The sequence below is a fragment of the Ochotona curzoniae genome, unplaced genomic scaffold, assembly GCF_017591425.1.
Source record: "Ochotona curzoniae isolate NIBS_2020 unplaced genomic scaffold, NIBS_Ocur_1.0 contig_2321, whole genome shotgun sequence".
NCBI classification, from domain to species: Eukaryota; Metazoa; Chordata; class Mammalia; order Lagomorpha; family Ochotonidae; genus Ochotona; species Ochotona curzoniae.
In genome coordinates, this window is record NW_024465421.1 from 22804661 (window position 1) to 22817059 (window position 12399).

The 12399-nt window shown below is 44.8% G+C and overlaps 1 protein-coding gene across 2 annotated transcripts in view; it reads left to right on the plus strand.

Annotated features, from left to right (window-relative positions):
- The window catches only part of LOC121151715 (CREB binding protein), a 139371-nt gene that overhangs the window by 96046 nt on the left and 30926 nt on the right, over positions 1-12399 (plus strand). For both annotated transcript variants that reach the window (XM_040973442.1, XM_040973443.1), the window contains 7 exons: positions 280-397; positions 869-1040; positions 1363-1407; positions 4707-4831; positions 5369-5557; positions 7210-7626; positions 10480-10659. In XM_040973442.1, coding sequence (XP_040829376.1) covers positions 280-397; positions 869-1040; positions 1363-1407; positions 4707-4831; positions 5369-5557; positions 7210-7626; positions 10480-10659 — 1246 coding nt within the window. The remainder of the gene's footprint in view (positions 1-279; positions 398-868; positions 1041-1362; positions 1408-4706; positions 4832-5368; positions 5558-7209; positions 7627-10479; positions 10660-12399) is intronic.

Below are 12399 nucleotides of genomic sequence, written 5' to 3' on the forward strand. Positions count from 1 at the left end.
TTAAAACAAGAGATAAAGGGATGGGAGATCAGATATTTAAAATGTTGTTATTATTAAAGTAATCCAGCACAAATTTGCTTGTATGGTAGCAAAATCATGCAGATGAGTGTGTTGGGCAGGATTGCTCCTAGAGAGTCGGTGACTTTGTATGCATATTCTAGACAGGGGCTACATGGAGTTTCTCTCTGCACTGTTGTTCTTGTTCATGGATAATGACGCTTTTGTGCTTCTCACTTGACTGCATGGAAAGTAGGTTGATCCTGTGTGCTGTCCTTCCAGTGTCCAAGCCATCTTCCCGACACCTGACCCTGCAGCTCTCAAGGATCGCCGTATGGAGAACCTGGTCGCCTATGCTAAGAAAGTAGAAGGGGACATGTATGAGTCTGCTAACAGCAGGGTAGGCTGCATGCTATATATCCATCTTAATGCTAACCTTTACAACAGAGATGTGCCTGTGTGTGGTCAAGGGAGATGTCTCACCTGTAGGACACTCCAGGGAGACTACCCACATAAAACATGGACTTCTTGCACAGCTCCCACTGCAGTAGGCAATGGGTGGATGAAGCTGCCCTGCACCTGTGGGATATCTTTTTGGCAGTAGGTGTTCTTGATGATACTTGCATTGTTACCAGTGGCAGTGAGTATCCAAGTGGAGGCTCAGTTAGGAGATAAAGGGTGGTGTGAATTGAGTCCTGCAGTTCGATAAGTCCTCCAGAGTCACTAGGAACCAGTGTGGATTTGGGACTTGGTTTATCAGATGTGTTGGACATATTTAAAAAATTTACTAGTTTGTTAAACATACAAAGCTTTTCACTTATTATTTTTTCCCAGTTTTAACTGCTTCACATTGAATTTTATTGCTTTTTAGGATGAATACTATCACTTACTAGCAGAGAAAATCTACAAGATACAAAAGGAACTAGAGGAAAAGCGGAGATCCCGTTTACATAAACAGGGCATCTTGGGTAACCAGCCAGCCTTAGCAGCTTCAAGCGCTCAGCCCCCTGGGATTCCACCGACACAATCTGTGAGACCTCCAAGTAAGGGCTGTCTTCCTTTTTGCCATCCTAGCCTGTGTGATGGGTTTGTCTCTGTGTGTGAGAAGGTACATGTGTATTCTCCCAGCGCTTGCTCACACTGTTGAAATCGTGAGCTGGAGACAGAGGCTGGGACCACCTACCTTGGACTGCGTAGAATGAGGGATGAGGCTTTTCTTGTATGGGGAGCCCTTTAAGGGAGTCACTGACATTAGAATATGAGTTCCTTTGAATCTGTATTCTCTTTATGTTTGTGGTTCTGTATAGGAAATCCAGTCACAAATCAAGGATTATTTTTGTTTTTTGTTTCTTCTTACTGTTACAGATGGGCCCCTGCCCCTGCCAGTGAATCGCATGCAGGTTTCCCAAGGTATTTATCTATGTTGCAAAGTATGTTTCAGTGTAACATTCAACACTGTTACACTGTTCACATTGCTTTCGCCTTCCCCTATATGCTTCTTTATGCTCTTGTTTGACTTGCTTCTTGCCAAGGAGTATAATTTAGTTCTATGGGTGGTGTGATTGTTGAATTGGGAGGTTGCCAGAATATAGGATAAGGTTTCCTGGGAAGTCAAGAGTAGTATTTGAACTGTGGGGCATTAACAGGTTAGGCTACCATCTGTGGTGCTGGCAGCCCATTTGGACACTGGTTTGGGTCCGAGCTGCTCAGCTTCTGATCTGGCTTTGTGCTAATGTACCTGGGAAAGCATTGGAAGATGGCCTGTATGGGAGACCTGGATGAAGCACCTGGCACCTATTTTTGGCCTGGCCTTTCTTCTGACCATTGTGGCCATTTGGGAATTGAACCAGAGGATGGAAGATTCTGTCTCTCCCTCTCTCTAACTCTGACTTTCAAATAAATAAAAATAACATTTGTTTAAAAAAAAAAGTAGTAAGTGTGCTTTGGGGAGGCAGACATTTAATCAAGTGGTGGAAGACACCACGTTGAAGCACCTGAGTTTGATTAGATCCTTTGCTTTGGGCTCCAGCTTCCTGTTAATGTGAACCCTCAGAGGAAGCGGTACTAGTTCATCTGCAACTGCCTAGGAGACCGGAGTTTAGGTTCCAGGTTTGGCCCTGCCCAGCTGTCACCCTGGCCAATGTGACTGATTGCCCCTCAGATTAAACATAATCATATAAGGGAAATAGGATTTTTTTAATGAGTAAAGATAGATTCTTAGAAAGATTTCAGAAAAGAAGCACTCTAAACAAGTGAGGGAGGAAATATTTCTATTTCTTGGTGTGGGAAAGGAGCACATGGAACCAGTCCTGGTGTGGAATACCATTTCTGGGATGTTATTAGAATTATAGACAATGCTAAGATGATCACATGCTCATGCAGTGTTAGGGAAGAACATCCCAGAATTCTGTGTAGGATTCTGTTAAGTTCCCATACTGTTCCTAAGATGAATTTAAACTAAAATCTGTGGAGAGCAAATTGTACAGAATTGTTGTTGAAAGTTAGAACTAGAAATGGTCTGGAGATACTTCACTGGTCCTGGACACTTTCTAAGTGCTTAAGTGCTTAGGATGTTTTTTACTATGTTTATTTTTAAAGATTAATTTTTATTATTTTTCTTAAGATTTATATATCTTTATTAGTAAGGCAGATATACAGAGAGAATGATCATCTGTCCACTGATTCACTCCCCAAGTGGCTGCAAGAGCCACAGCTGGGCCGATCTGAAGCCGGGAGCTTCATCCAGGCCTCCCACGTGGGTACAGGGTCCTAAGAATTTGGGCGGTCCTTGACTGATGGGAAGTAGAGCAGCCGGGATATTAAACGGCACCCATATAGGATCTCAGCACGTGTAATGCGAGTACTTTAGCCACTAGGACACCACACCTTAGCAGGTTGCTTAGCAGGCCCTATTTTTATTCAAAAGACAGATTTTACAGGAAGAGAAGGAGAGCTAGAGAGGTCTTCATCAGCTGGTTCACTCCCCAAATGGCCCCAAAGTTCAAAGCTGATACAGTTCAAAGCCAAGAGCCAGGAGCCTCTTCCAGGTCTCCCACATGGGTACAGGGTCCCAAGGCTTTGGGACATCCTCAGCTGCTTTCCCAGGCCATGAGCAGGGAGCTGGATGGGAAGTGCAGCAACTGGGACACAAACTGGCACCTATATAAGATATCCACATTTGGACATGTGAAGGATTTAGCCAGTGAGCTGTCTCACCGTGCTCTCAAGATTTTTTTTTTTTTTATTAGAGAGTTACAGAGAGAGAGCACTTTTTTATTTGCTTGCTCATTCTCCAAATGGCTGCAGCAGCTGAAGCTGAACCAATCCAAAGCTAGGAGCTTCTTTCATGTCTCCAAAGGAAGTGCTTGGGTCATTCTCCACTGCTCTCCCAGTGATAAGCAAGAAGCTGGAACTCATATTGGAATGCCAGTGCTGGAAGTAGATTAGGGTGCTGTGCCACCACACAAGCCCCAAAATGCTTACTAAGTTTATGTGAGTTTTTGAGTCTTTGCACAGCTATTTGGAATGAATGCAAACCTGTTAGGAGCTTGGAGGCCTGGGGTAATGGGAACCTGTTGCTTAGCAGTAGGGAATGAGTGCTCAGATGCTTGCCTTGCTCTTAAGAAACAAGGAGGGAAAGAAACACACAAACAAGGAATGCAGGCCCCACGCAGTAGTCTAGTGGCTAAAGTCCTCACTTTGCATGCCCCAGGGTCTCATGTGGGCACACATTTGTGTCCTCCGGTGACCCCACTTCCCATCCAGTTCCTTGCTTGTGCCCTGGGAAAGCAGTGGAGGACAGCCCAGGGCATCCATGTGGGAGACCTGGATCAATTTCCTGGCTCCTGGCTTTGGATTGGTTCAACTCAGCTCAGGCCATTGCAGCCACTTGGTGAATGAATTAGTGGAAGAAAGATCTTTCTGTTTCTCTTTCTCTCTAACTCTGACTTTCCAATAAAAATTTTAAAAAATCTTTTTTTTTTAAGGATTTATTTATTTTTATTGGAAAGTCAGATACACAGAGAGAAGGAGAAGCAGAGAGGAAGATCTTCCATCCAATGGTCCACTCCTCAAGTGACCACAATGGCCAGTGCCGTGCCAATCCAAAGCCAAGAGTCAGGAGCTTCTTCCAGGTCTCCCATGCGGGTGCAGGCTTTGGGCTGTCCTCCACTGCTTTCCTAGGCTACAAGCAGGGAGCTGGATGGATGTGGAGCTGCTGGGATTAGAACTGGCATCCATATGAGATCCTGGCACGTTCAAGGCAAGGACTTTATCCACTAGGCCATTACAACAGGCCCATAAAAACATCTTAAAAAAAAAAAAGAAGGAAAAAAAACAACGAAAGTGAGGAAAATGTGTTCTAGCAAATTGGTGGGGCTCTTGGACCATTCTTGCCAGCTCCACCTCACTGGAGCAAGGTGCTACCCTCCAGATTTTGCCTCAGCCTCTCCCCTTCATTTTACCTGACCTTGTGTCCTCATATCATGGTTGTGCACTAGCAGTTGGTGCACCCCTGACCATTCTCACCACCATCATGTGAATACCATCGTCCCTTTTTAACATCTTTGCTGATTAAGTGTGCAATTGCCTGTCTATTATAAAGGTTGCTTATGCGTTCCATCATGTTTTACTTAGCATTAACTTGCAAGTCGTAATTTTGTCTTCCTGTGTGTACTTTTCCTGATGAATGATTGTAGATACATTTCCAGGGATGAATTCATTTAACCCAATGTCCTTGGGGAATGTCCAGCTGCCACAAGCACCCATGGGACCACGGGCAGCATCTCCCATGAATCACTCGGTGCAGATGAACAGCATGGGCTCTGTCCCAGGGGTAAGTGCTCTTTCTGCAGCCCTGGCTCAAACAGGCTGGGACAGGGCATGTAGCTCTTGTTCTGGGTCCTTCCAGCACCTGCTGCTTCCAGTTGGACTTGGTTGCATTTCCTCCATCTCTCAGTTTTTCATCTTTGTTACTACAGTGAGACTCTCTTGGCTGTTACCTTTGTTGGAATAGCAAATTCACAAGAATTCATGGCTTTGTTAGCCAGTTCTGAGAATGGAGCAGCAGGGTTAGATGTGTGGCCCAAAGGGAGTTGTCAACTCCTCCTCTAAGGCTGCTTGCTAAACACTTGGAGAACAGATGGAAGCCTTATCTGAACAGTCCTTGATGGCTTCCTGTAGGCTGCTGTTGGGAGATTCCTGGGAAGACCTGTAATGGGCCCAGGAGCTTGGTGGTTCTCAGGCCAGAGGCAGTGCGGGGAGGGAGAGTCAGCGGCCTCGGCTTTGAGCTGTGAGTTTGTGATGTGTCCCGTTTCTCTAGACTCTTGCCCTCAGCCTCATTGTGGCTCTCACGGTGCTCGTTGTCTCGTAGATGGCTATTTCTCCTTCTCGAATGCCTCAGCCTCCGAACATGTTGGGTACACATGCCAACAACATGATGGCTCAGACGCCCACACAGAACCAGTTCCTGCCACAGAATCAGTTCCCATCATCCAGTGGGACGATGAGTGTGAACAGTGTGAGCATGGGGCAGCCAACAGGCCAGACAGGTGTGACACAGGTATGCTGCTGCTGACTGGCCAACTTCCTGGGCCCTGGGCCTGTTGTACTGCATGGAAATTGAAACTGTTGAATATTTGTTTCATTCTCTTATGTCAGCATCTCTGATCTGTCATTCTTGGCCACGACTCCTCTTTGAAGTATACCCTTTCTGGGTGTACTTAATGGAGAAGTAATATGGATTTTAATTTTTTTCTTTGTTTCCTTTATTTTGATCTTTGAGTTTTTCATTAGTTGTTTTTGTTTGTGTATTTTGGGTTAACATGATCCTAAGAGAATAGGAATTTTAAAAAGGGAATGAGAAGGGTCCCAGGAATTCACTCTAACAGATTTAGTGTCCTTCAGTTGCCCAGGTGACCAGCCATCAGAATCATTGAAATTACATTCTTTTTCCTAGAAGTTTTTTTAATCAATCCAAAGCTGAAAACTATTTGCTGTTCATTTTATTGCTTTTGCTTTTATTTACTGCATTTGCTTTTATTTTGTTAAAACTGACTAAATCTTCATAAGAAGATAAAATTTATGTTTTTATTTTATAACAAAGTGATAACAAATAATCATATACATTATACTTTTTAAATAATCTTAATTTTACATAATGTTTCATTGCTCTCAAACAAGGGTCGGCATACCTTTACTGTAAAATATTGAATACTTCCAGCTTTGTGAGCACAGAGCTTTACCCTTAATTACTCAACCCTATTGTTATATTGGAAACAGTCATAGACCACGTGGAAGTGAATGGATAGGGCTGTGTTTCCAGGAAGCTTTTATTTACAGGAACAAGAGCTAGTACTTGTGGCCAGTGAGCCATAGTTTTACCAACTTCTGCTTGCAACAGTCTCATACAGAATATCTTTTTAAAATTTGCAGATATTGCTGCACTGTCTCCTCTTTTTGGGAAGCACTATACTGAAACACTTCAGTGTACCAATAACTGTTTTTACAAAAGAGAAATGCCTTTTTTTGTGGTGCAGTCTGTGGGTAGGAATTTCAGCCTCTGAAACTGATAGAATATACATATATATAGATATACATGTTTTTGGGTTTTTTTTGTTTTGTTTTGTTTTTTTGCCTTTATTACAAAGTCAGATATACTGAGAGGAGGAGAGACAGAGAGAAAGATCCTCCATCCAATGATTCACTCCCCAAGTGAGCGCAACGGCCGATGCCATGCCAATCTGAAGCCGGGAACCAGGAACTTCTTCCTGGTCTCCCACACGGGTGCCGGATCCCAAGGCTTTGGGCCGTCCCCAACTGCTTTCCCAGGTCACAAGCAGGGAGCTGAATGGGAAGTGGAGCTGCCAGGATTGGAACTGGCGCCAATATGGGATCCAGCACATTCAGGGCGAGGAGTTCAGCTGCTAGGCCATGCTGCCGGACCCGATATACATGTTTTGGAGGCAGGAGATTTGACAGTTATGAAATGAAAGTAGAAGAATTGTTAGTTTTAACTTTATTGCAAGTGCACATTATTTTTAGATGTAGCTTGATGAACTTATATGAATTGGACATTTTGTGAAACCAGCAAGACCACGTTATAAAATCATGATTAAGATTTTCATGCATTCAGTTTTTGAAGTCTGTTGTATTTTCAATCAAGGAAAGAATTTAAACATGCTATATGTGTGTGTATGTATTTGTATCTCTCAGGGGCAGGTGCCTGGTGCTGCTCTTCCTAATCCTCTGAACATGCTTGGGCCACAGAACAACCAGCTGTCGTGCCCACCAGTGACACAGTCACCACTGCATCCAACGCCACCTCCTGCTTCTGTGGCTGCTGGCCTGCCATCACTGCAGCACCCACCACCACCTGGGATGACACCTCCCCAACCAGCAGCTCCTGCTCAGCCATCGACTCCAGTGTCATCTTCTGGACAGACTCCTACTCCAACTCCTGGTTCAGTACCCAGTGCTGCCCAAACACAGAGCACTCCCACAGTGCAGGCAGCAGCCCAGGCCCAGGTGACCCCACAGCCTCAAACCCCAGTTCAGCCCTCGTCTGTGGCTACTCCTCAGTCCTCGCAGCAGCAGCCTACACCTGTGCACGCACAGCCTCCTGGGACACCGGTGAGCCTCCATGTGTCTGTCACCCTCAGACCAGGGGCTTAGATGTTCTGCCATGAGTTCAGTGTCTCACTAAAAGCATATGTTCCAAATAGAAAAGCAGTAAGCTGTCTTCTTTTCCCTCGACATTAGCTGCAAATGTTGTGTTGGGCAGTCTGTGAATTAGGATGCTATTCATCCCCTATAACTAAAAAGAGTTTACAAAAGTCAGTATTTATTAAGAGATTGCCCATAATTCGCATGTACAACATCTATACCTTCTGCAGGTGGGGCCAGTGGGGTGCCAGCCTCTGTCCTCCATTGGTGTCCTCAGAGCCCTCCGCGTTGTGTAGAGTGATCTGTGCCTCAGGCTGTTTCCATGGGAGCAACCTTTCCTTTTCACCTCAGAATGGCCATCCAGTTTTGCACCTCCTGGGATTCAGAACTGCTTCTTCAGCCATCATGGTGACTTGGCAGGCCTTTTGGTGGTCCTTCCAGCTAGAGAGCCTTCACTGGCCATGCCTGCAGGCTGAGTTCATCCCTGCTGCTGCCTTCTCCCACATTCACACTGAAATCTTAGAACCCATTTTCCCACCATTGGGACCTTCAGGCCTGCCTCCCGAAACAGCCAGCCTGAATAGCATGCCAATTCATTTTTCTCCATAGGGAAATGTACTTATTTATTCTTATTCTTTGTTATCTTTTATTAACTCAAAACTGCTGGGAGTTCTTTTTGTGGTATGTAGCCCTCTCCAGTGTACCTCGAGGTACCTGTTGTGGGCCTTGGTTATCTTCCCTGTGCACTTGGACACTTATAATACAGGAAGTTGTGGTCCTTTTTTTTTTTAAGTTGTTTGAGGTGAATTTTATTGAACAAATACATTTTGGCTGCTTTTGCCACTAAGAGAAAAGCAACTATGGGAGATGAAAAATAAGTTTATGTACTTTAGGATAGTAACCATTTTGCTGTCTTATATGTACCCCATAGTTTCATGCTGAAAGTCTCAAAAATTAACAAATTCATTTTTTTTTCTTAAAAAGAATCATTGAGGAGCTGGCGTTTTTGCCTAGAAGGTAAAAACTGGTCAAGAGACACAAGCTTTGAATAGGGACATCTGAGTGCATTTCTCTGTTAGTTCTTTTAAGATTTATTTTATTTATGGGCGGGGTAGAATGACAGATCAAGAGATCTTTCCATTGGTTCATTCTCCAGATGGCTGCAACAGTTGAGGCTGGGCCAGGCAGAAATCAATTGCCTGCAACTTCCTCTTCATCTCCCACATGAGTGGCACAGTCCTCAGCACTTGAGCCCTCTTCCACTACCTGCCTACGTGCACCTGCAAGATGGGAAGTACGGCAGTCAGTACCTGGGCCCATACTGTGAGGATGCTGGCTTTCCGAGTCGGGGCCTAACTCACTGGTACCACACTGCCAGACCCAGAACACCTGGGTTTAATCCCAGGTCTGGCTCCTAACTCCAGCTTCCTGTAGATGCACACTCTAGAAAACAGTCCTGCCACTGATATGGCGGGGGGGTGGCCTCCTGGGCTTGACTGCCCACTGATGGGGGGGGCCTCCTGGGCTTGACTGCCCACTGGCAGTCATGTGGGCGTTTGTTTTTTGGGTTTTATTTTGTTTTTTAAATGATTTACTTATTTGGGATCCAGCGCAATGGCTCAATGACTAAATCTTTACCTTGCAAGCTCTGGGATCCCACATGGGCACTGGTTCATGTCCTAGCTACTCCACTTCCCATCCAGCTGTGTGCTTATGGCCTGGAAAGGCAATAGAGCATGGCCCAAAGCCCTGGGACCCTGCACCTCAATAGGAGACCTGAAGAAACTCCTGGCTTTGAATCAGCTCAGCTCCAGCTGTTGCAGCCATTTGGCGAGTAAAACAATGGACAGAAGATCTTTCTCTGTCTTTCCTTCTCTATGTAAATCTAATCTGCCTTCCAGTAAAAATAAATAAATCTTTAAAGATTATTTGAAGGTAGGGTTAGGAAAGAGAGAGAATCATCTGCTGCTGGTTCACTCCCCAAATGATTGCAGCAACCAAAACCAGGAGCCAGGAGCTTCATCCAGGTCACCCAATTACTTGGCCCATCTGCTGTTGCTTTTCCAGGTAAATTAGCAGGGAGATGGGTTGAAAGTAGAGTAGCTGGGGCATGACTCGACATCTATGTGGGATTCAGGCATCACAGGTAGTGGCTTAACCCAATATGCAATAGTACTGTTCCTGGTAATTGATTTTTAAAAAAGAAAGTTATTTGACATAGATGGAAAACACTGAGTTAATAATTTTACCTTCAAGTTTAGAAAAGCTCTGTCCTATCTGCTTTGTACGCGTGTGTGTTGGGGTTAGGATTTATTTATTTGAAAGGCAAAGTTACAGATTGAAAGAAGGTAAAATATAGAGATCTTCCATTTGCTAGTTCACTGCCCAAATACCCTCAGCAGTCTGGATTGGAAGTTGAAGAGCTATATGTTGAGTCTTTCACATGAGTGCAGAGGGGCCCAAGCACTTGAGCCATCTTCCACTGCTTTCCCAGATGTAGTAGTAAGGAGCTGGATGAGAAGTTGAGCACCTACGACTTGAACTGGCACCCATATGGGATGATGGCATTGCAGGCAACAGCTTAACCCATAACACCACAAAGGTGGCCACACCACTTCCACATTCTTAAGAAGTGAATTGTATTTCTGACTGTTGGTGACTTCCTCCAGAACTCATTCCTAGTTTAATTTCTCTCAAATAGAGGTGCCTATTCCTATTTAGTGTCAGGAGGAATTAATAGATTCTGTGAATAGCAGAACCATCTGTCATCTGTTACGTCTGATTTATGGGAGTGAATGATTCTGGTTTCTTTCCTCACAGCTTTCCCAGGCAGCTGCCAGCATTGAAAACAGAGTCCCCACACCTTCCTCAGTGGCCAGTGCTGAAGCCAGTTCCCAGCAGCAGGGACCTGACGTCCCTGTGCTGGAGGTGAAGACAGAGATCCAGACTGAGGACGCTGAGCCCGATCCTGGGGAACCCAAAGGGGAGCCTCGATCAGAGGTGGGTCCTGCTCCCTCTGGAACAGGGGCTGGTCTGCCACAGGTGTCCCTGGACTTTGTAACATTCTGTTTTGCATTTCAGAGTGTGAGAACTATATTAAAGGAACTGGTTTTGAGGATCCACACGACAGTTGGCTAATCCTCCTCCTTAAGTAGGAGATCTTTTATGCTCACTGCTTTGTACCCAGCTGCTCCATTCCCATCCACCTCCCTGCTTATGGACTGAGAGAGCAGAGAAGGATGTCCAAAAAACCTGGGACTTTCATGTGCGAGACCCAAAAGGAGCTCCTGACTCCCAGCTTTGGATCAGCTCAGTTCTTGGCCGTGTGACCACATGGGGAGTCAATCAGTGGATGGAAGATCTTTTTGTCTTTCCTTCTTTATGTAAATCTGCCTTTGCAATGAAAATGAATAGCTTTTTTTTTTTTAACTTTTTTTTTTAAAGATTTAATTATTTTTATTGTAAAAGCAGACCTACAGAGAAGGAGATGCAGAAAGGAACATCTTCCCTCTGCTGATTCACTTCCCAAGTGACCACAACGGCCGGAGCTGAGCCAATCTGAAGCCAGGAGCCTCTTCCGGGTCTCCCATGTGGGTGCAGGGTCCCAAGGCTTTGGGCCGTCCTCACCTGCTTTCCCAGAACACAAGCAGGGAGCTGGATGGGAAACAGAGCAGCTAGGATACAAACTGGTGCTTATGTGGGGTCCTAGCGTGTGCAAGATGAGGATTTAGCTACTAAGTCATCAAATTAGGCTCAAAAATAAATCTTTAAAAAAGAAAGAAAGAAAATAAATCAGTAATATGATTTTTTTAAAGAATTATTTTAATTGGAAAGTCAGATTAATAGAGAGGAGATGCAAAAAAGATCTCCATTGGCTGGTTCACTCCCCAAGTGGCCAAAATGGCTGGAGTTGAGCCAATCAGAAGCCAGGAGCCAGGAGCTTGTTCCAGGTCTCCCACGTGGGTGCAGGGTTCCAAGGCTTTGAACTGTCCTCAATTGCTTTCCCAGGGTACAAGTAGGGAGCTGGAAGGTAAGTGGAGCAGCCAGGATATGAGCTGACACCAATACAGGATCCCAGTGCATGCAAGGTGTGGACTTTAGCCACTAGGGTACTGCACTAGGCCCGGTAATGTATTTTTTAAAGTCTTACTTGTTGATTGAAAGTCAAAAGTTACAGAGAGAGATCGTTAATCCAGTGTTTTACTCCCCAAATGTCTGCGATGACTAGAGCCAGACAAACAGGAGCTTCTTCCAGGTATTTCATGTAGGTTCAAGAGATTACTCATTTTGGCCATCCTCCACTACTTTACTAGGCATATTTACAAGGAGCTGGGGTAGAAATGGAGCAGCAAGGACCAGTGCTCATGGGATTCTAGCCTTACAGACGGCAGCTTCACCCTCTATATCACAGTGCTAGCCCCTGTTTTTTAAAGATTTATTTTATTTTATTGGAAAGTCAGATATACAGAGAGGAGGAGAGACAGAGAGGAAGATGAAGCGCACTGACTGAGCCAGCAGCCTTGTTGCTGACATTGTTCTGTCTCTTGTTGTTCTGCTGCATAGGTAAACTGAAAAAGGGCTGTGTGTGTTCATTGGCTAGCTGACCTGTTTTCAATCTGCATATATGTTTTATTTGACCTACACAGTATTTTAAAAATCAAGAGATTATACAGAAAACCTTACAGTTCTGGCTTTTCTGTTACCATTACTCTTCCCTCCCTGCACAATGGTGTCCAGACA